Raw genomic sequence first — 20,607 nt, forward strand, 5'->3', positions numbered from 1 at the left:
TAATCAGTTTGATTTGTGGTTGAGGGAATTGGTGCCGGCCCGGAGAGTTTGGAGCTCCTAAAACAAGAGTCTCGTTGCTCCGCTCAAGGTTAAAGTAGTGAAATATAGCTTTTATTTTAGGCACAGAAACTCCGCATCATTCTTGTTTTCCAGTAACTCAAGTGGTTGTTGTTACCGCAACAACAAAAGAGCGAACTTGTAAATGCGCCGCGTGTCAAATAGATGCCAGTCAATCTGGAAATTGGATTAAATTGTCGTGGAAAGTTTTGACTTTCTGCAGGATGCTCGGCTGCCAGTTGTCAGCGTGATGTGTTATGCTCGTATAACACGGACGATGTCGGGGCTGTCAGTGTGGAGGAGGTACAAGTTTGTTTGGAAGAAAGGTGCGGCGCAAAATTTTTTTTAGGAGCGGGAGATTAATGTTGGGGGATTTTGGAAAAGAGCGGAGAACACAAAGTATTAAAAGGTATAAGCTTTTCTTGGCAGCAGCTTCTGAGGACAAAATTGGCTTTTCAAATGACTTTCCAGCGCTGCCGGCGACACTCGACTAAAAGTTCCTGGAGCTATAGGAACGGGCGAACTGTCGGAAAAATAAGCACTTAGTAGAAGAAGAGCAAAGCTCGGGGAGGAGAAAAAAAAGGAGCCGTAAATAAAAGGGAAATTGAAGGGAGAAAAATGTTGGAAGAGGGAAGAAGAGAGGAGAGGAGAGTGCTCCCAGGCAAATCCTCGCCAAATAATTCATTTCTGACCTCCTTAGTAAGTAAATTTGCTAAATAAATAAGAGCAGCGCTTGAATGTCAAGAACGGGGGATGCTGCCTGTGGCGCTTTGTCGCTCGCAGTCTTGGCAGCGCTGCGGAGCGCTCTGCTTTCATTAGATGGGCAAAATAAATGGCTTCTCCTCCATCCATCCATCCTGAGCTGTTTGATGTTTGGGGTGGAGGAGGGGAAGGGGAAGGGGAGGGTAGCTTTGCTCTGGATTTAATATGTTAAAAGCTGTCCTTTTATTTTTTTGCGGGGGGTTTATTCTAGTCTACCCTCTCTGTGCATGTGTTTGTGCGCATGGCGAGTTGAGTCAGGAGTTTGGAGGAGCATTGAGCCCAAGTTGCCCTGAGAACAGATTGGGTCCATATATAATTCATAGCCTCCAGCCGATCCACTCCATCCTTCCATCCAGCAGCAGCAGCAGCAGCAGCCACTCTCCGGCTCTTTTTCTCTCGCCTTCTCCCACTCGCACTTAGACATGCGCCCGGGCAAAGGGATCGATAGGGAGGGCTGCTCAGCCGTCACACGGCCCTGCAGTCCCAGCACTTCTGCTGTCTCGTCCAGTTAGCGGCGCTGGGAGGCATCGGCGCGGCCTGTCACCGCGGATGAAGGACAAAAGGCTCTGCCACTTCTAGAGAGACACCGTCAGCTGGTTGGCTGGCACCTCGTAACCATGGCATCCCCTTGGCAACGGCACCCACCCCGCAACACGAGCGCAAGGACACGCTCAAACACACTCCGACACAGACACACACACGCACACACGCGCTCTGCCCACGGTGTGAATGTGGCCTTCTCAGATGCCCTTCACACATGTGGACTGAATAGCGAGAGAGATTTCTGTGTGTGTGCGTGGAATTAGGTAAAAAAAAACAAAAAAACAAGGGAGGGAGTGAAGGACGGTGAGCGTGGAGCATTTACACAGAATGAAAAGAAAAACAATAGAATTGTAGTCACAGCTTTTGAAGTGGCTGAGAGTGGATTTCACAGATCTTTATTTCAGCTCAGCTGCCTAAAAAGTTTCAACATCGGATCTGAATTTTTTTCCCACACGTTGACTCTAATAACGTGTCACAACATTAACCCAGTAAACACAGCGGCTTCCTCTCCTCGGGCCGATCCCGGACAACAAACTGCGAGCGCGCTGGCCTGATGGTGTTTGGATAGATGCCTCCGCGTTTCTCGCTGCGTGTGTTGGAGTGTGCGCTCCCTCGGCTCAGTCTCATGGAACGGTGATGACCTCCAGCTTAGGGGCCCTGAGCTGAAAATACGCCCTCCGTCGGACCACCGGGGACCCATACACACTCCACTCAGGCTCCTTCTTGCCTTAATATCCCTCTTCTCTTCTCCTCCACCTCCTTTCTTCTGTTCTTCCTCTGCCTCCATTTCCATATCTGCATCCCTCCTCTCACTCATCTCTTCCTCCACTCACTGTTTCTCTCTCTGCGGCAACAGGATCCTTTTTTTTTTTTTTCTCCCCTTACCAGAATAAAGGTGCCCAAGAGCAAGATGAATGCGCCGTACCCCCTCCCTTTGCCCTCCCCGATCCCGATAGCGGCACATGCATATATTAAGTGTGATTAAACGCTGTGCAGTGCCTCCATCAAGTGCTTTCTAATGGGCTTTTTTATGACATGAATTAGTCATAATGGGAGAGCGCCACAGTCGAAAACCACCAACCACCGTTGCTGTTGTTGTTGTTGTTGTTGTTGATTTGGGTACCTCGCCATTCACACGAGAGCTCGCGCCTATATTGCTTGAGGTGGGTGAGGGGCGTTTGCGCAGCGCGGGTAAACGCGATTCGAAGGCGTCTGTGAAAAGTTCTTTCTCCTCGCCGGCGTATATCCGCGCTCCCCCTTTTGTGGGAGTTTGCATGCGGAACGCGCGCCGGAGAAGGTGCGACGATCAAAAGGTAAATTTATTTCTGTGTCTTGACTCACACGGAGCTTTTTAGGGAACACGTAGGCAGCAAATGAAGGAGTCTATATCCCCCCACCATTATAGGGAAATGGGGCCAGATAAGCGTGGATTTGGTGCGCTTGTTTCCTTGCCATGGAGCTCCCCGGTGCACCTCGGCCCCCATAGAGGGATTACATATGTATCATCAGCCGTGCTCTATGACTAATTACATCTGTGAGATGAGATTATGGGGAGGTTTACCAAGCCGATCCCTCCTCTCAGGCAATGTGTATCGGTTCCAACACGAGGTATTACATTATATGTCTGTGTGAAAGAGAGAAAGATGGCAGTTAGGAGGGAATTGACTGACATAAATCCGGATGGCGTCTTTCTTCTCGTCCACATGAAGCAGCTCCGCACTTTGGGCCAAACACTCCTCCTCGTGGCTCATCGCGCTCCGCTCCCTTCCCATGCTTTACTCCCTTTTCCTCCTTCCACCAACTTATATCACGTTGAATTCTCAGAAGTTTTCTTTCGCCCTTGAGGCTACCTGCCTCTTTTCCCTCCACCTCTCTGCGGTTCTTTTTTTCCACGTGGTTGTCCAGGAGATAATCTTGAGTCAGCAGGAGATGGACCAAATTGTTCCAAACACGGTGTTCCCTTTCAGGCCCTGTGTCACTGCTGCCGGTCAGTGTGCACGCAACGGTGGACGCTGCCTTCAAGCGCACAACAAACACACACACACACACACACACACACACACACACACAGGGATGGCCAGTATTCAGCAGGTTGCAGATAAGCCCCTCTGATGTCACTCGCGACACCATGTGATGAGCCGCCTGAGAGGGGCTGAGGAAGGGGAGGCTGAGCGAGCGGCATTGATTTCCGCCGTCGCCATGGCAACTAATAACATGATCCTCTCCAAAAGCACACCTTAATTAGTTAAATTATGACTTGTGGGAGATGGAGCGAGGAGGGGGGGAAGGGGCTTCATTGAAGAGAAGAGCAAAGATGGGAGGATGGGAAAGAGTTTTCATTCTCTGATGCCGCGCGCTCATCGTCAATCTTTTGGAAGAGCTGTTTGTTTGATCGGGGATATGTTGTGTACTCTGCTTTTTATTGTGACTTCCAGACGTACACGCTGTTCAGTTTTGCTACTACAGTAAAAGAGACGGCAGACGCAGACGCGGCCAGATATCATCTCTGTATGATTACGTGACTTCTGTTTCTCCGCAGCTCTTACTTACTGTTGCCCGCTTACAGTATCTCTCCGCAGGCTGGCGTTACTTCGCCGATCCAGCTGGATTCAAATAACGCCTTCCTTCTCTGTTTGTGGCAGGCAGGGCAACTACCAAGGCCCTGGCATCGGCCAAGGGAGCGCTGTCCCCTACAGCCAGCCGACAGCCAACAACAGTTCAGCCACGGGCAACGCACAGGGTCCGGCCTACAATATGCCCCCTTCAGGTATTTAACTAAAGCCAACTAGCGCAGATTATTTTACGGCCTGTGATGTTGGATCGGTTCATTTACGAGCAGAGAACATTCTCATTAGCAATGCAAATGGCAGCGTTTCAAACGATTTGAGGTTGGGGAAGCACACATACCACTTACTGATTGATTAGTAGGGACCCCCTACCTACTATATGTGTTCTATAACTCTACTTAGTGCCATTTATATATATATATATATATATATATACATTATTACTATCATCATTTTGCATTCAGTATTAAGCTATCCTTTATCCCTTTACTAAAATATGTTGGATTCATGTTAATGTGTATTTAGTTTAAATTTGAGGGGGCAAAAAATGTCTAATCAACCAAAGATTGTGCGAAAAAACTTTAATTCAAACACTTTCTGATTTAACGTTGTTCACTATTTGCTGCCATTTGCAGATAGATAGTGTTTGATCTGTAAGTGGTTGCTCACACCCGCAGAACAATGGTAGAAATCTACGTTCTTTAGTTTTATTTGTGTACAGTATGTGTGAGTAGGCTAATAGTTAGCAGCGTTGACACACCATCCTTTAGCATCAGCTCTACCTTAACAGGATGTATCTGAAAAACATCAGATCATTTCACAACAACGACTCCCAGGCACTGACGAAAAAAAATCACCGTAAAAGCCCAAAACTTGTTCTTTTGAAGTCGGAGAATCTTAGGTTGCACATAGTCGCTGTCCTGCTGCGAGAGCTTTTGTTTTATTTAATCTGATTTATTTTGGTCTCTTGTTTAAAGTTTTGACGATCACGGTTGGGCTTTTCCGGATAAAGTCTCATTTCCTGGCTTGCTTGTTAGCGGGTAGCGCGATAATTGGGCCTGAACAGAAACATTGCGACAACATATTTCAAGCAGTGGACGTAATTGATTACGCTGGTTTATTATATGGGTGAATTCTTCCAAAATTCATGCTTATAAACGAGAGGCGAAACCTGACACACGGTCCTGTTGGTTAATGTTTGACAGCACGCTGTGTCAAACAAGATTAACCCGTGTGTTTACATCAATGTATGCAGGACCTACCCGGGACTGTTTCCATTCAGAGCCACAGACAGAGACAGACCAGGGTAAAAGGCTAAGAAATCAAGAGTTCACTGGTTACTTTCTCGTCGCTTTTACTTTTACCATAGAGCTTCCCCTCCAGTGAGCAAAGATTAATGCGGTGCATCAGTTTTTCTTTCAGCCCTTCACCCCGCTACATTGTTGCTAAACGTACCTCCGAGAGCTCTGTGGCTCCCCAAAATGAAAGGCAGCTTTTATTCAAAACCAAATATCAGAATGCGTGACATTTGGAAAACTTCAAACGAATTAGAGTGCCAAGGTTCCACAAAACTCATCTGGTTTGCCCCTGGGCACGGTAAAAAGCCATTAGTTTTCCCACCGTGCCGCAGCTCACAAGGGAAAAATAAAGATGGGAGCCTTGTATCCAAGGACCCCTTCTCTCTGTTAATAAGAAATATGCAGCTGGCTCTATGAAAGGTAGTCTTAAGGATCTTAACTCTCCTTCAATTACAAACCTAATGAAGGTACACAAAGTGTCTTTGAAAGCAGAAACAAATCTTGTCAGCAAACATCTCTTGAATGCAACCCTTCCTTTCTACTCACCACTTTGAATATTTGAGAACACGGATGATTTCTTCCAGACTGAGGATGTGCAGCAGACGAGATGAAAAGGGCACGCTGGCTTGCTTTTAGCGGAGCCCTATCTTATTCTCTTTCTATGTCTTCCTAAATACACTTTTTTTTTTTTTTTTTTTTTTTTTTTACAAGTTTCTTTCACAATCTTCCATTTCAGATGAATGGCCGGACAGACTTTAGAGAGGCCTTGAGGAAACAAAATAGCATTTCAACTGCAGAAAGACATTAAGCCATTTTTTACATTGTCTGACTTTGTCTGTGACATTATACAAACCATTATCCTGCAGCTTTCAGCCCACACAAAGGAGGCCCCACTCATTTGGGAAGTTAAAACTAATTAAATCGACCATAATACAAAAACATGACAAGTATATCTCTTCATTCTTCGGCGGTGAAAGCGCACCTATTGTGAAAAAGCTTTTAAAAAACGAAAAATCCATAATTCTGTGCAGCATCAGCTCGCTTAAGACAATGTAAATAATTATTGCCAAAGAACAAAGCTGCCTTCTCCGCAGAGATCTCTCACTGAGTGTTGTTATTCTTAGCACATCTTATTTGTAAAAAGTTAAGTTTAAATGTGTTTTAGTGCATGTTGGCTCATTGTTCTTTAAGGAGCCATGGGACTTCCAGGAGATGGTGTAATGAGCCCTGACAGTAAACCAAAAATGGACGTCAAAGACGACAGCGGCCCCGCCAACGAGCCCCACAAATCAAAGGTACCCCTTTGACCTTCTTCCTCTTCGCGCTTCCTTCCTCTTTCTTGTTTTTTTTTGTCTGAGTCTGTTTTTTGTTTTTTGATCCCCGCCCCGCCCCTCCGTGAAGCAGAGCAAGTCTGATCAGCATATGCTGCCTCAGCACAGTGGGCCCGTTTCTCTGTTGTTTTCTCACCATATTTAATGATTTGTTTAACATTTACCACTCCTAATGTTTTCCTCGCTTTGTTTTTGCCCCCAGCGCTCTCTTCTTGCTGATGTTTTGGCAGCCTGAGCTGCAGAAAAAAAAAAAAGAAAAAGAGAGAGAGAAACACAGAGAGAAAGAGAGGGCTCGGCATCTGCAGTACACACAACGCGCATACACATATACATGCACATGAAAACAAAATAGAATAAAAAATACACTTATTGGCCTTTGCAGTCTCACAGTGTCTCACACACATATACACCACGCTTCACTTAAACACCACTTCCTCAGCGCATCCTCTCATTCACACACACACACACAATCCAACACACACAATGCTGACTTCTCATTTTGTCCTGCAATAGCAGCTCGGCTTGGCTCAGCTCAGCAACAACAGAACTCTACTCTTTGCTCTTTTCTCCCCCCTCCTCCCCTTGTTTTTGCTTAACAATCCCTCTCTCAAACACACACACACTCACACGCGCGCACACACACACACCTCCATCACATCCACTACACGTCTTTTCCCTCCAAATCCCTGTCTTTTCTTTTGCTGATTACGGTAGTAGGGCCTCCTGAATTATTTAAGGCAGCCCGAGCAGCCAGAAAGACCCCCAGTGCTCCCAAAAGAGATGATCTGTCTGCCAAGAGAGAGAAAACGGGAGAGACACCGAGATAGAGAGGGAGGGAGATAAGGTTTTGCTGACATGAGCATTCTGTACACAGACCAGAAGCACTTGTCAAGCTGTTGTTCCCACTTTCGCAGTCTCTTTCACGCACACACACACACACACACACACACACACACACGTCCTCGCATGCAGCGAAGAACCCTCGTATACGCACACAGACTTGCACACGCGCTGGTGTGAAGCGACGTGAAGTGATTTACACTAAGTGGTATCGAGATCCGTGCGCACGCACATTAACAGGCAAACAAATACATATTGATGTGACTGCACGACAAAACGTCAGATCTTTAAATACATACATTATTACACAAGGCTATGCATAAAGATGTGTTGACACACTAACGCATACACATACGCATTAGTGTTCTCCTGAGAAATACTTACATATATGTATATATATAAAGAAATGGTTGATATTACCAGTGGTAGGAGGAACACGTATTCAGTTTCTTTTGTTGTTAAATACAAAGTCACACACACATGAAGACCGCCTTTAGCTTTGATTACTGCACACATTCCCTGTGCCATTGCTTTAATAAGCTTCTGCAGTGTCACAAGATTTATTTCCATCCAGTGTTGCATTTATTTTTCACCAAAATCTTGTGTTGATGACGGGAGAGTCTGACCACAAAGCCTTCTCCAGCTCATCCCAGAGATGCTCAGTGGGGTTCAGGTCTGGACTCTGTGGTGGCCAGTCCATGTGTGAAAATGATGTTTCATGCTCCCTGAACCACTCTTTCACAACTTGAGCCCCATGAATTCTGGCATTGGCATCTTGGAATATGCCTGTTCCACGAGGAAAGTCGTTCAGTATATTCAGGTAATCAGCTGACCTCATTCTTTGGGCATAATGTTGCTGAACCTGAACCAGGGTCAATCTGGACTCATCAGACCACATGACCGTCTCCCATTAGTCCAGAGTCCAGTCGTTATGCTCCCTAGCAAACTGAAGCCTTTTTTTGCCTGTTTAGCCTCATTGATTAGAGGTTTTCTTAAGGCTACAATCCCTTGAGTTCCCTTCACATGTAGAAATGCTCTTACTGTCAGTATTAAACATATCAGTGGTAGCAGCAGATATGGTTTTATACTACAGGTTGCAGAATTCTGGTTGCAACAAAACAACCTATTTTTGTTTTAATAAAGTTAAATTAATTCAGTTTTGCCAAAATGCCTTCGAATTCTTTTATTGTGAACTTTTATTAGTAAAAGTCCACTTTACATCAGCGTCAATCCCCAAACCTTATTCATGGATGATTTATTAATTCTTTATTAATATCCACTATCTGTGTATAGAGATTAGATTAGCGTAGATTAGCGTATTTACATAGGCCCATAGGCTCAGTCACCATTGTTTCACTCTTTGATGGATATTGACTGATTTATTTTTAAAAAAATCAAACACTACTATTTTCATTTGCAGTAATACCTCAATATGAAAGTCCTGCATTCAGAATTATTGAAGTGTGATAGAGTATTAAGAGTACTATTAAAAGGATTACAAGTATTATTTTAAAAACGTCATTTTGCAGAGTGGCCTCTTACTGGAGCAGTACTTGCAGTGTTAATTTGAAGTGCTTCAAATACTCTTGGGTTTAAACTGGTAAACCCGTAGCAGAGTGTTTTATAACCTAGCCCAGCGTTTTACACTAAATCTGAAATTTAACCTATAGAGGCCAAATAAAAACTTAAAATTACAATTTTCCCTCTCCAACAGCTTCAGGATGGCTACATCAACAACAACAGCAGCAGCGGCGGTTCCCAGCAGTGCGTTTCCCAGCCAGCCACTCCAGGCGGCGCCCTCCCCGTGCCCTCCCCCCTCTCACCCAGCCCCGCCAGCCTGTCCTCCTACCACGGGGACGACAGCGACAGCATCAGCAGCCCTCCGTGGCCACTCAAGGCTCCCTCCAGCCCCGTGAGTACAACCAGGAACTGGTTGTTTGTTTTGTGCGGCTGCACTTACTGACTGAAATATCAGCGTTACGTGTGATTATTTTCACACGTGTAATATTCACGCTCCAGTCAAGCTAATTAAGTGAAATGCCTGTTGTGGACGAGCTGAAGGATTATTGTGTAATTACTTGATCAGACGCCGGTTCTTTGTGAACCTGGACCGAAGCCAGACGTTGCTGTGTGGGATTAAACTTTGTCCGCGAATTTGGACTTGAGGTGTATGATTGAACTGAAATAAACACAGGCTGCAGACTGAACAAACCCCTCTAAAGGAGTATTTATTGTTGCTTGGTCATTCAGCCTAAGGCCCCTACTTCAGACTGTGTAAATAAGGGATGAAACCTTAGCGATCCCCTTGAGGAGAGTGGGCTGTTATAGTGAAATTAAAAAAAAAAAAAAAAAATAGCAACAGAAAACGGCAAAAAATTTAATTAGAGAATACATAGAATATATGAAATTACTCATTTAGTACTTGTGAATGTACTTAAATTATGTGCCCACGCATGCCAACATATGGGATGGAAGTAGAAAAAAAAACAGTAGCGTGCATTTTTTAGTATAATAATAATAAATATTATTTATATTCTACAAAAAAAGATCACTTCTCCTACGTACCACGTCTTAAATTCTTTCTCTGTCCCTCTCTAGAAACCCAACCCCAACTCCTCCAGCCTCAGCGGCGAGCGAATTACGCGGCTGTACGAGCTGGGCGTGGAGCCCGAGAGGCGGAGCTGGGTGGAGCGATACCTGAACTTCATGGAGGAGCGGGGCACGCCCGTCGCCCAGCTTCCCGCTGTGGGAAAAAAGCCACTGGACCTCTGGAAGCTCTACGTGGCCGTTCGGGAGATAGGAGGCCTCGCCATGGTAACGCAGGGGGGAGCAGGATTAAAATGGTTATGATGTGATAATGTTGCCGATAACTGACAAATAAGAAAGTCTAAAAGGCACTTTGTGGGCAGCTTAACCTCGTACAGTAGAGTCGTTTCACTCCACTCATGGCCATTGGCTGTTTAGTATTCTTCGGCACTGTGCACTCCAGCGGCATATGGTGCGCTTGTAAACGTTGAGAGATGTACTCAAGAGAATGAGGTGCATAAAATGAATCTTGGAGAATGGCGAGACGACAAGGCACATCTGACCCAGAGTGACAAAAATGTAAAACAAAAACAAACAAAATGTTCGAAAGACTAGGAATATATTCTTCACGGACAACAGTATTATTTTGAATCCTATATACAGGCAGTAGTCGTAGTAAGGTTGAGACAGTTTGATGGGCTTGAGGTCAGGGCTGTGTACGGGCCAGTCAAACTCTTCCACAGCAAAATCTCAGAAATCATTTCTTTATACGTCTGTTATTGTTGAACTAATGTTCAGGAAATGACATTTGTTGCCACAAAACTGGAAACTGGATCACTGTCTAAAACATAGGTCTTCAACAGGGGGTCCATGACCCCTAGGGGGTCCATGGAGATATTGCAGGGGGGTCACAAAATCTTTGGTTGATTAGTCATTTTCTATCAATATTTTTGTACTTTTCCCCCATTTAAATCATTCAGTAATACAGGAGCTGTCTCAACAGTGCCCTGTTTCACACAGAGCACCACACTGGACCAGACTTGTCAATCTAAGCCTCCTGTACACAGTAGGACCCGCCCCTAATGCTCCTGAGCCAATCACGAGGCAGCATATTACAGCTGCCTCTGTCAGGTTCCCCACAGTTGGCTGAGAGCCTATTCAGTCCCCAGGTGAAATCCCAGACGCACACTGCAATATCAGCAGAAGAGAAGCTAACGGTGCAGCTCGCTCGAAATGAGACTAAAATGGATCGATTTGTTTCATTTTCTTTATATGTCAGTTATATACCAGTTAGGTATGTTTATGAGTTGCATGCCTACTCTACTGTTGCACATGTTTGAAGTAAAAAAAAAACTGTGAATTATCTGAATAGCTTAATATTGAATGCAAAATTATAATAATAGTGTATATTTTTAAATAGCACTAGGCCGAGTTTAATATAGAACACATATAGTAGGTAGGGAGGTCCCTACTTAATCTCTCATCTGTTTTGGCTCCTTGGTTTGAAAAACGTTGAAGACCCCTGGTCTAAAACATTCCTACGTGGTGTTGTACCGTCATTTACCCCGACTTGAAATTAGTATTTTAGGCTAAATGATGAGAATGAAACACAAGATGTAAAATGTATGTGATCGGATCCACATGATCGCCATGAGTGGAGGTGCTTTTTTGCTATTAGATTAGATGCTGTACAATAATCACATATGACTTGTAACTCTGTGGAATTGATAACTGTGTTGACTTGACCAGGATGTTGCCTATCGCACTTCATCCCGTGTGCGGCCGCTGCGATCGCTCCCGCTCATTGCTGTTAACTCTCTCAATAACTCGTCAGGTGAACAAGAACAAGAAGTGGCGCGAGCTGTCCACCACCCTGAACGTCGGCACATCCAGCAGCTCGGCCAGCTCCCTGAAGAAGCAGTACATCCAGTATCTGTTCGCCTACGAATGTAAGATGGAGAGGGGGGAGGAGCCTCCAGGGGACAGCAACAGTAGCAGCAGCGTGGCCGGAGGAGACAACAGGAAGCAGGTCAAGATCCAGCCGCCCTCACCTGGTAAGGCCTGATGACGGGCTGTTTTTTTTTTTTTTTTTTTTTCTTTACTGTTCCAGTCTCCCATCTGTCAGGGGCCCGACAACAGATGTTGTTGATCAAACTCTGGATCAGGAGTCATCTGAGAAACAGTGATCCTGTTCTATCTGTAGTTTCATTTATGTGAAAGTGTCTCACCAAATATTTACACAACAAATATGTGAATCTTTAATCTGACCGTTTAACAGCAGGTTGCTTTTGTTACATTTCTAATTAAATATATAATGTGACACTGAATACATGTAGACAAATTAAAACCCAAGACACACGAGTGAACGTTAACAGCGTTTTGATGAGATGATTCTCAGTTTAATGGAGGTGAGCTGCGATACGATTGCCACTTGTACCTCAAACCGGAGCCTCGTCTTCGCTTGATAGCCACACGTTAGGAGGTTAAGTAATATTGTTTTGGTGCGCCGGGTCTTTCCGTTTGCGCGCGTCACCTGTTCACACCGCGCGTCTCCGTGCTCAAATATGACGGGTTGGATCGGGGACGGGAGAGAGACAGAGTAGAACAGAGGAGGAAGGTCACGTCTCTAATTTGCGGTGGAGATGAGAAAAGTGACCCCTGCTTTTAAATAGAACAACGAAACACTTCACCTGCTGGAGACACGGCAGATTGCTTTTCCTGGTGGGTGGTAAAGAGCATCTGCCTTCGCTTGCATTCACACACGCAGCGTACGCGAAGTACACATGGCCCACACGTGTGCACAAACAGATTGAAACGCGTTCCCGTTCTCTATAATATTGCTTTAGAATTCATAACCCTGATGAAGAAGATCTAAACTCAGCTTCATCTGACGGGACCATCACAGGTAGTGTCTACAGTACGTTGTGAAACGTGAGAAGGTAAATGCTTGCAACACTTGACTGAAGTAAATCCTGCATATTCATAGCTACTGTTGTGATACTGACGTCATGATAGACAAGACCAGGAGACGTGGCTAAACACTTTAACCCTTCACCCCCCCAACAGATTGTTGTTATTTTATTAAAGGATGCAGTTTTTGAATGGTTTGCGCTATTGACAAAATTCAAAGAGGAAGATAGACTTATGTCTGAAAGACCTTTGTGACATCTTAAGGCTATGACTAACTTGGTTTTACCAACTAATTCCTCCAAATAACTCACTCTACCTGGGTCTCCCCGGTCTTACATCGTCATTACCGTAATGTTTTTTCCAGAAAGCACAACTTCACAGTGTTCAGCCACACTTTGAAGCTTTTCTTTTAATGTGCAGGTGTACGTTTAGGTCTCAAAGTGAAGGACAGTGAAAGTAGAGTCACCTTAGTTTAGAAGTAAAGTTGCATTTAATTCACGACATTGTGTTCATTGCATAAAAGCTGTTGTCCTTCAGTCTGGCCGACTTCGTGGTTTTTCTTGGCCCCATACGCTTACGTTAGCTGTTGAATCAGATAAATATATGTGATTCACTGTTAAGATTTAATCATTAATCTTTAGAGCGTGGTAAACTCCTCAGAAGTACTAGTTTTCTAGGCATCCATAATCATTGCCCATTGTTTTGTGGACTGCCACTTGGAAGCATTGAGTTTGGCATTTAGCCGTCGCCATGTTGTTATCATCATCGCACCACATCTGGACACAATGGAGGAGCAGGGGAGGGAGGCTGACTAACATTTTCAAAGGGACTGCCAGCACACTGATCAGAAGAAGTGAATTGTGGAAAAAAAAAAAGTCTGACTCATTAATAATAATAATAAGATGTTTCGGACATATTGAACTGCGTAGACAGACTTTTATGCGAGTGGCGCTCTATTGGAGCCACTGGTGTTTGGAACCATCACAGTCAATGGTAAAGGCCACTTGCTCTTTGACTTCTCACTTCAGATCCAGTGTATACATCCTTCCTTTATGTACTGTCTATGGACGACCTCTTTTTGAACGCTCGTGCTTTGTTTTAGAAATGTATCTCTGCTGTCATGGTCCACAGCACCCAAACAACACCTGCGATGAATAAAAATAAAGCTTAAATTTCAAATTAGCTTAAAAGAAATGAGACATTTGGTTGTGTCTTTGATAGATTTGTTAAGATTCATGTCACTGCTGCTTGTGATGCATCTGTGTCATTCGTGATAATTGGATATAATGAATGAATGTAAATGTAGCATTTTAGAATATACGTTGAAAGGCTGAATCTATATGCGTTTTATATCAGTTTAATGTACTTTAACATAAGCTATCTTGGGAACTTCTCTCTTTGTCACTGTCCATACACAGCCCAGTTTTGAAGCCTAAAGAAAAAAAAAAAATCTTGTGAACTCAAAGGTTCACATGGTGGAAAAAAAATCCCATCAGTTTCCTTTGTGTACCTGCGTCTTCATCTGCTCTCTACCCCTGCCTGCTCTGAAGTGCAAACTGCCCCACTGACACCCTGCCAGCCTATATATAGACTGACAGCCCAATGATGTCACCGAGGGAGCTTGTCCAGGGGGTGTGTGTTTATGTGGTGGTGGTGGTGGGGCGCGGGGAGTGATTAATGAGGACTGGAATGTAGAACGTAAACAAAGTCGACCTCGCCGTCACCTTTCATTCACAAAACTGGCTCGGCTGACTGACTTTTTTTTTTTTTTTTCAACCCCCCCCTTTAACCGCTACCACCCCTCTGGATTATGTCACCCGCTGACACACATGCAGGCTCTCGTGTGCACACACATCAAACGTCAGCCTCTCACGCACACACGCACACCACCACCACCACCGCCCCCCTCCTCATCGCCTTCTTTGTGATTTTTTTTTTTCCCCCTCTAAACGTGGAGCAGAGGGCACTTGAGTTCACGCTCTCCTCCGCCTCCCCCTCCATCTTCCTGCGCCCCCACCTCTCTGTATTATGTATCTGTCTGCCTGCCCGCTGGCTCTTGAGGAATGGCAAACCTCTTAACCCCGGCCAGCCCCGTCATTGTTTGCACTTCTCCGCGTGTGCGTGTTCGTTTTTTTTTTTTTTTTTTTTTTTTCGTGTGATGCTGGGATATCCCAGGAAGCGAAGAATCCTTAATGCTCACTGACCCCGCTTTGCCCTCTCTCTCCTACCTCTGCTCATCATCCTGGGATAACCATCTCCCCCCTTCCTCTCCCTCTTCCTCTCCGTCTCCTGTGATGTAGAGGCAGGAGGTATCATTGAATAATTCAGAATTAGCATGAATTTTTAAAGCTGAAGTCTTTTTTTTTTTTTTTTTTTTTTCTCAGTGGAAACGTGCGGTGCAGGGAAAGGCCACTGAGGCTCCTCCAGAGAAAGGCTTCTTACGCTAAATGCTCATTAGGATACTTTCATATCCTCTCTGTCTCTCCCTCTGTCTCCATCTTTGTCATCTTGTAACTGGAACACGCTACATTTTTCTGAGAATTTGTAGGCCGTGCTTTTATCTGGTTGGGGGTTCGTGCGTGTGTGGGGGGGGGCGATGTGTAGCTCTGTACTCCTATAATTTCATCATCATCATCAGAAATGTCGTAACATGAGAGCACACTGACCCAGTACTAACCCCGGTTTGTTAACAGCATTACAGCGTATGATTTCGGAAAAGATGGTGCGGTTTTGCTCTGCCTCTCCTCTTAAGTTTAGGGGACGTTTGCTGAAGTGTTTGCTCGCACATTATTTGATTACACCCTATTGGTAGATGATATGTGCGCTACATTTTCTTCAGCTACGTCCGTGCCCTCGAGCTCAGCCCTCCACGTGAACCCCTCATCAAGCCCGTGTCGCATCTGAAAGAACCCCGGCTAAACTGTCTTCAAACCGCTTCCGAATTACGAGCTGCGCTGTGACCACCCGAGTTTGTTTTTCCCTCTGAGAAATGCTTCCATTCTCCCCAACGCTTCCACTTCTCCTCCTCCCGGCCCCTCTTTAGCAGTCCCTCCGTACCCGTCTCCTCTGCCCCCGTGTAGGCTGTTTGCTCGGGCTCAGTTCTCATGTAGGGCATCACTCTGAGTGCTTTGGCCTTAAGCCCGCAGTTATCTCCCTAATACAGCACCTTGCTGCAGTTAAATCCCACTTTGGCTGTTCCAACTCGAACCGGCTTCGAGATCATATCTGAAGACGCGGGGGAGCCCTACGGTCTGAATGTGTTCCAGCGTTCGCTGCAGTAGCTGTGGTAATAATCACGCTCGCCTCTGTCTCCCAGCTAATTCAGGCGGCTCCCTCCAGGGCCCGCAGACGCCTCAGTCCTCTGGCAGCAGCTCCACGGCCGAGGCAGCCGGCGACCTGAAACCCCCCACACCTGCCACCACCCCTCTGGGACAGGTCACACCACTGCCCCCCAACAGGTACCACACATACGCGGGGACTTCTACTTTTTATTCTCCGTGTCATGTGTGACGGTTGTTTATTGATCTTTTTTTGAAATCTATATGGTATCAACCTGTAAACTACTGATTACATCAGCCTTTAAAAACAACTTCATCTATGTTATTTTCTGCTTTCACTGCAGTTGCCAGTTCTTTATTTCCTTTTTTTATTGATATTACATGAGGATTCATATTTTACTCGTCAAATAACTGCAGTGGTATGTTTGGAATCATGTAAGCTTATGTTGGCATGGCACTTACTGTATATGTGTATGATAAATTAAACAAACGCCAGCAAACGTAAGGTAGATTTTGTGAAGTTCTGCTTTATACTTGTACCATTTCCGATGTAAAAACATGACAAAATGAAAACATAAAAGCATTGCAGTAAAAAATAGAAATCCTGCACATCTTATCCATGTGTCTCTGGTGCAGTTTCCTCCTCCCCCTAAACGTCTCATCTTAACTTTGTCCAGGAGCAGCGTCAGCGTGCAGGACCCGTTCTCGGAGGTGAGCGACCCGGCCTTCCAGAAGCGGGCCGCCACCCTCCCGCCCTCAGCTCCTTACCAGCAGGGCCTCAGCATGCCCGACATGATGATGAGGATGCAGTACGACGCCAAGGACCCCTTCGCCGGGATGAGGAAGAGTGAGTGAGGCGCAGTGTTTCTGCGATTTCCTTGTTTTTCTTCTTCGTGGCTTATGGGAAAATACATATTTTTGAACCGAGAAATCCATTTTAATCGACAAACGTATTCGACATACGTGCGTGAGTAATAGAGAAGATGATATTTCAATTTGAAACTTTATATAAACTCACATGGGTGTTTGTCCGAACGACTCATTCGTCCCTCGGCCGTTGTTCTTTCATCTATCTGCTTGGTCTAATTCACTGTCTCATCACCGTGTCGTCTCACATCAGGACAGATGTGCGTGCCTGTGTTTTACCCCGAGAACTATGGAAGGAGATGTTTGCCGCGCCGCATGACGCTCCATCGAACGCCACGCCAGCTCGTCTGATTTTCTTGTGGCTTAGCCTTCGTCTCCTTCTAACTTTATTCACCCTTTTCATCCCCCTTGTTTTCAACCTTTCATCCTTTTCCACCCCGCTGAGAAGCACCTGTTTTGACCAGCTCGTGAGGTTTAGTTTGCAGAACAAACAGGAGCTTTAGAAAGAATGGCGGCCCCTGTGAAGGCTGAAGAGAATGGAGCCTGAATGAATAATATGGTGGATGATAGCTGCATAACAACACTTGAAGCTTCAGAACAATAGGCCTAATCATGGGAAGTGGTGAATATTCATAGAGAGATGCTGCCACCTGCTGGTGAGCAGAAAATAAGCATTAAAGAGCACATTTAAGCTTTTGTTACACGTTTCCAGGACAAATGCAGTTTCTCCTTTCTTAATGCCTCTTAAAGTCCTGCCTTTATTTTCCATTTTGCTCATATCGTCTTGATTAATTCGACTCATTTGCGTTGTTCCTCCACAGTGGCAGGAGCAGATCCCTACATGCCAGGCCAGATGCCCAGTGGTGCTATGCAGGACATATACGGTCGCCCTCCGTCAGCCCTGAGCATGAGCCAAAGGTCACAGTACCCATACGGCCCAGGCTACGACAGGAGGTAGGCACACAGTGAGGGTGACACACCTATTATTTCTAAAGTACTAAACCCGAACCAGTGTTTAGTGCATCAAATATGTCGTATCAGTGAAGCATGAAGACTTATTTCTTATTTGAACCGTAGACCGGACCATGTGATGGGGATGGAGGGGACCATGGGTCCTCCTGGGAGTCAGAACAACTTGGGACCTTCCAACAGTGAGGGCAGCATGTACTCTCCCAGCAGATATCCTTCACAGCAGAGGTCAGTGGTCTCATGTCTGCGTGTGTGTGTGTCCAGTGCTGGAAAAATGTCCATATTCTAGAGACTTTGCTGGGAATTAATCAGCAAATTATATATTTCTTTCCTCTAATTCAGGCATGATGGATACAGCCAGCAGTATCCCAGCATGCCATATGGGATGCATCCATCTGGGATGTACGCACAGCAACAGGTGAGAGGCAGCTCAGCTGTGTGTACTCAGTACTGTTAATCTGTTCTGTAAGATGGAAGTACTGCGGTTTTTGTACTCTTTGGCTTGTTGCATTTAAGACGCATGCTGTAAGACATTTTAATGGAACTTGGGACATGAAATGTTGCAATTACATGAAAAATACAGAATAATATAGGTTATTATTATTTGTTTGCCATTTACTACATTCAAACACTAAGTCATTTTTATCATGATAATGAAGTAAAGTAGACCTTTGGTTACTGTGATTGAACAGTCAATAATAATATTCACACATTGACTCTAGACCAGGGGTCTTCAACGTTTTTCAGACCAAGAACCTCTAAACTGATGGAGAGATTAAGTAGGGACTCCCTACCTACTATATGTGTTACATATTAAACTCGGCCTAATGCTAATTATAAATACATTATTACTATTATGATTTCGAATTCAATATTAAGCTATTCAAATAATGCACAGTTTTATTTCAAACATTTGCAGCAGTAGTAGGTCGACATGCAACTGCCGCAAACATAAACACACCTGATATAAACATACATACATACACGGGATTTCACCTGGGGACTGAATAGACTGTCTTTAAATTTGTGGGGGAAAATAAAAAAATAATACTGTGTACATTTTTGGTCAAACTGAAGATCGTGTCTGTAACTGACCATAACATTACACAAGCCAATCTGCCTGAAACTCATTTTGTGTTGCTCATTAATTTCGAAACTCAAAACCCTTCAGAGATTTATTTCACATGCATATGAGTCACCAGTGTGTGTGTGTTCCTCCACTTTGTTTACGGCGCCTTGAGCAAGCGCCCGACCACCAAACTGCTCCGACTGTACACACTACTGTCTGAACAAATGGTTGGGTCAAAAAGCACGAACATAATTTCCTCTCGGGGTTCAGTGTAGTATGAATTATTACTGAAATGAATTATTATTATTATTATTACCACTAAAGCAGTGAAATTAAAAGAGTCTACATGTTTTGGTACCATACTACCATCGATATCTTTTCTTCAGCAGGGCTACAAACGGCCGATGGAAGGAATGTACGGCCCCCCTCCCAAGAGACACGAGAGCGACATGTACGCCATGCAGTATACCAACCAGCAGCCGGACATGTACAACCATTACGGTGGCGGGTACTCAGGCCCTGACCACAGACCCATCCAGGGACAGTTCCCTTACCCCTACCCTCGCGACCGAATGGCTCCGTCGGGGCAGAGCCAGCACAGTATGATGGGCGGGGGGCCCACCCCTAATCACGCTGCCGACGGGCCCAACATGTGGCCTTCGAGAACGGACCTCGGCTATCACTACCCCAACAGACAGGGGCCGCCGTCACAGATGCCGCCTTATGGGCCGCTTGGCAGAGACGACATAGACGGTCGGCCCGGGCAGGAACCGTGGCACCGCCAGTCTCCCTACATGTCATCGTCAGGTGGCATGACTCCCTTGTCTTCGCGCCAGCCTTCATCTTATTCCAACTCTCCGTCCATGGCCAACCACCTGCCCAGAGCTCCCAGCCCGGGATCCTTCCAGCGCTCCATGGACTCTCGAATGTCTCCCAGCAAAGCACCGTTCATGTCCCCCATGAAAATGCCTAAGCCTGGGCTGGGCATGATGGGCTCACAGGGCAGTGGACCCATTGGTCAGTTTCCTCCTAACCTGAGGAGGGACCTCAACTACCCACCGGGGTCAGTGGAGGCCACCATGCCGTTTCTCAAACCTCGACGCAAGCTCACCTCCAAGGACAGTGGTAAGATGGACTAATTTAATTAATACAATTTTGAAGGTTGTGAGTAAGAGCGAGAGAAGCTGCTAAATTCTACTTGAGCCATTAGCTAGAAATGTTGTGGTTTGTTTTATCTTCATGCTATGAAATATCTGGCTGACTTGGCTGCTACCTAATTTTCAGGTAGAACTAGCTCAACAGGAGGTACATTTTTATTAAAGGAGCTTCTATCAGCTTCTCTGCTCCGTGTCCCTTTCACTATTTGGACAAAGCATGACCGTCCTTCTTTTCTATTTCCTGGTTCTAAAACCCCCACTGTTTTAATCCCAGGAACGCCTGAGGCCTGGCGCGTGATGATGTCTCTGAAGTCCGGCCTGCTGGCGGAGAGCACATGGGCCTTAGATACCATCAACATCCTGCTGTACGATGACAGCACTGTGGCCTCCTTTAACCTCTCCCAGGTAGAACCAGTGTGTTGACTTATAACTT

At 45.4% G+C, this 20,607-nt stretch overlaps 1 protein-coding gene across 7 annotated transcripts in view; it reads left to right on the plus strand.

Annotated features, from left to right (window-relative positions):
- The window catches only part of LOC125023248 (AT-rich interactive domain-containing protein 1B-like), a 207,662-nt gene that overhangs the window by 183,663 nt on the left and 3,392 nt on the right, over positions 1 to 20,607 (plus strand). For 4 of the 7 annotated variants that reach the window (XM_047610395.1, XM_047610390.1, XM_047610388.1 and 1 more), the window contains 12 exons: positions 4,005 to 4,129; positions 6,419 to 6,522; positions 9,113 to 9,310; positions 9,997 to 10,212; positions 11,759 to 11,978; positions 16,151 to 16,292; positions 16,790 to 16,959; positions 17,801 to 17,933; positions 18,057 to 18,176; positions 18,291 to 18,366; positions 19,404 to 20,142; positions 20,449 to 20,579. In XM_047610395.1, coding sequence (XP_047466351.1) covers positions 4,005 to 4,129; positions 6,419 to 6,522; positions 9,113 to 9,310; positions 9,997 to 10,212; positions 11,759 to 11,978; positions 16,151 to 16,292; positions 16,790 to 16,959; positions 17,801 to 17,933; positions 18,057 to 18,176; positions 18,291 to 18,366; positions 19,404 to 20,142; positions 20,449 to 20,579 — 2,374 coding nt within the window. The remainder of the gene's footprint in view (positions 1 to 4,004; positions 4,130 to 6,418; positions 6,523 to 9,112; positions 9,311 to 9,996; positions 10,213 to 11,758; positions 11,979 to 16,150; positions 16,293 to 16,789; positions 16,960 to 17,800; positions 17,934 to 18,056; positions 18,177 to 18,290; positions 18,367 to 19,403; positions 20,143 to 20,448; positions 20,580 to 20,607) is intronic. The other 3 variants (XM_047610389.1, XM_047610393.1, XM_047610391.1) reach the window with 2 other exon arrangements.

Source organism: Mugil cephalus, chromosome 17 (genome assembly GCF_022458985.1).
Source record: "Mugil cephalus isolate CIBA_MC_2020 chromosome 17, CIBA_Mcephalus_1.1, whole genome shotgun sequence".
NCBI classification, from domain to species: Eukaryota; Metazoa; Chordata; class Actinopteri; order Mugiliformes; family Mugilidae; genus Mugil; species Mugil cephalus.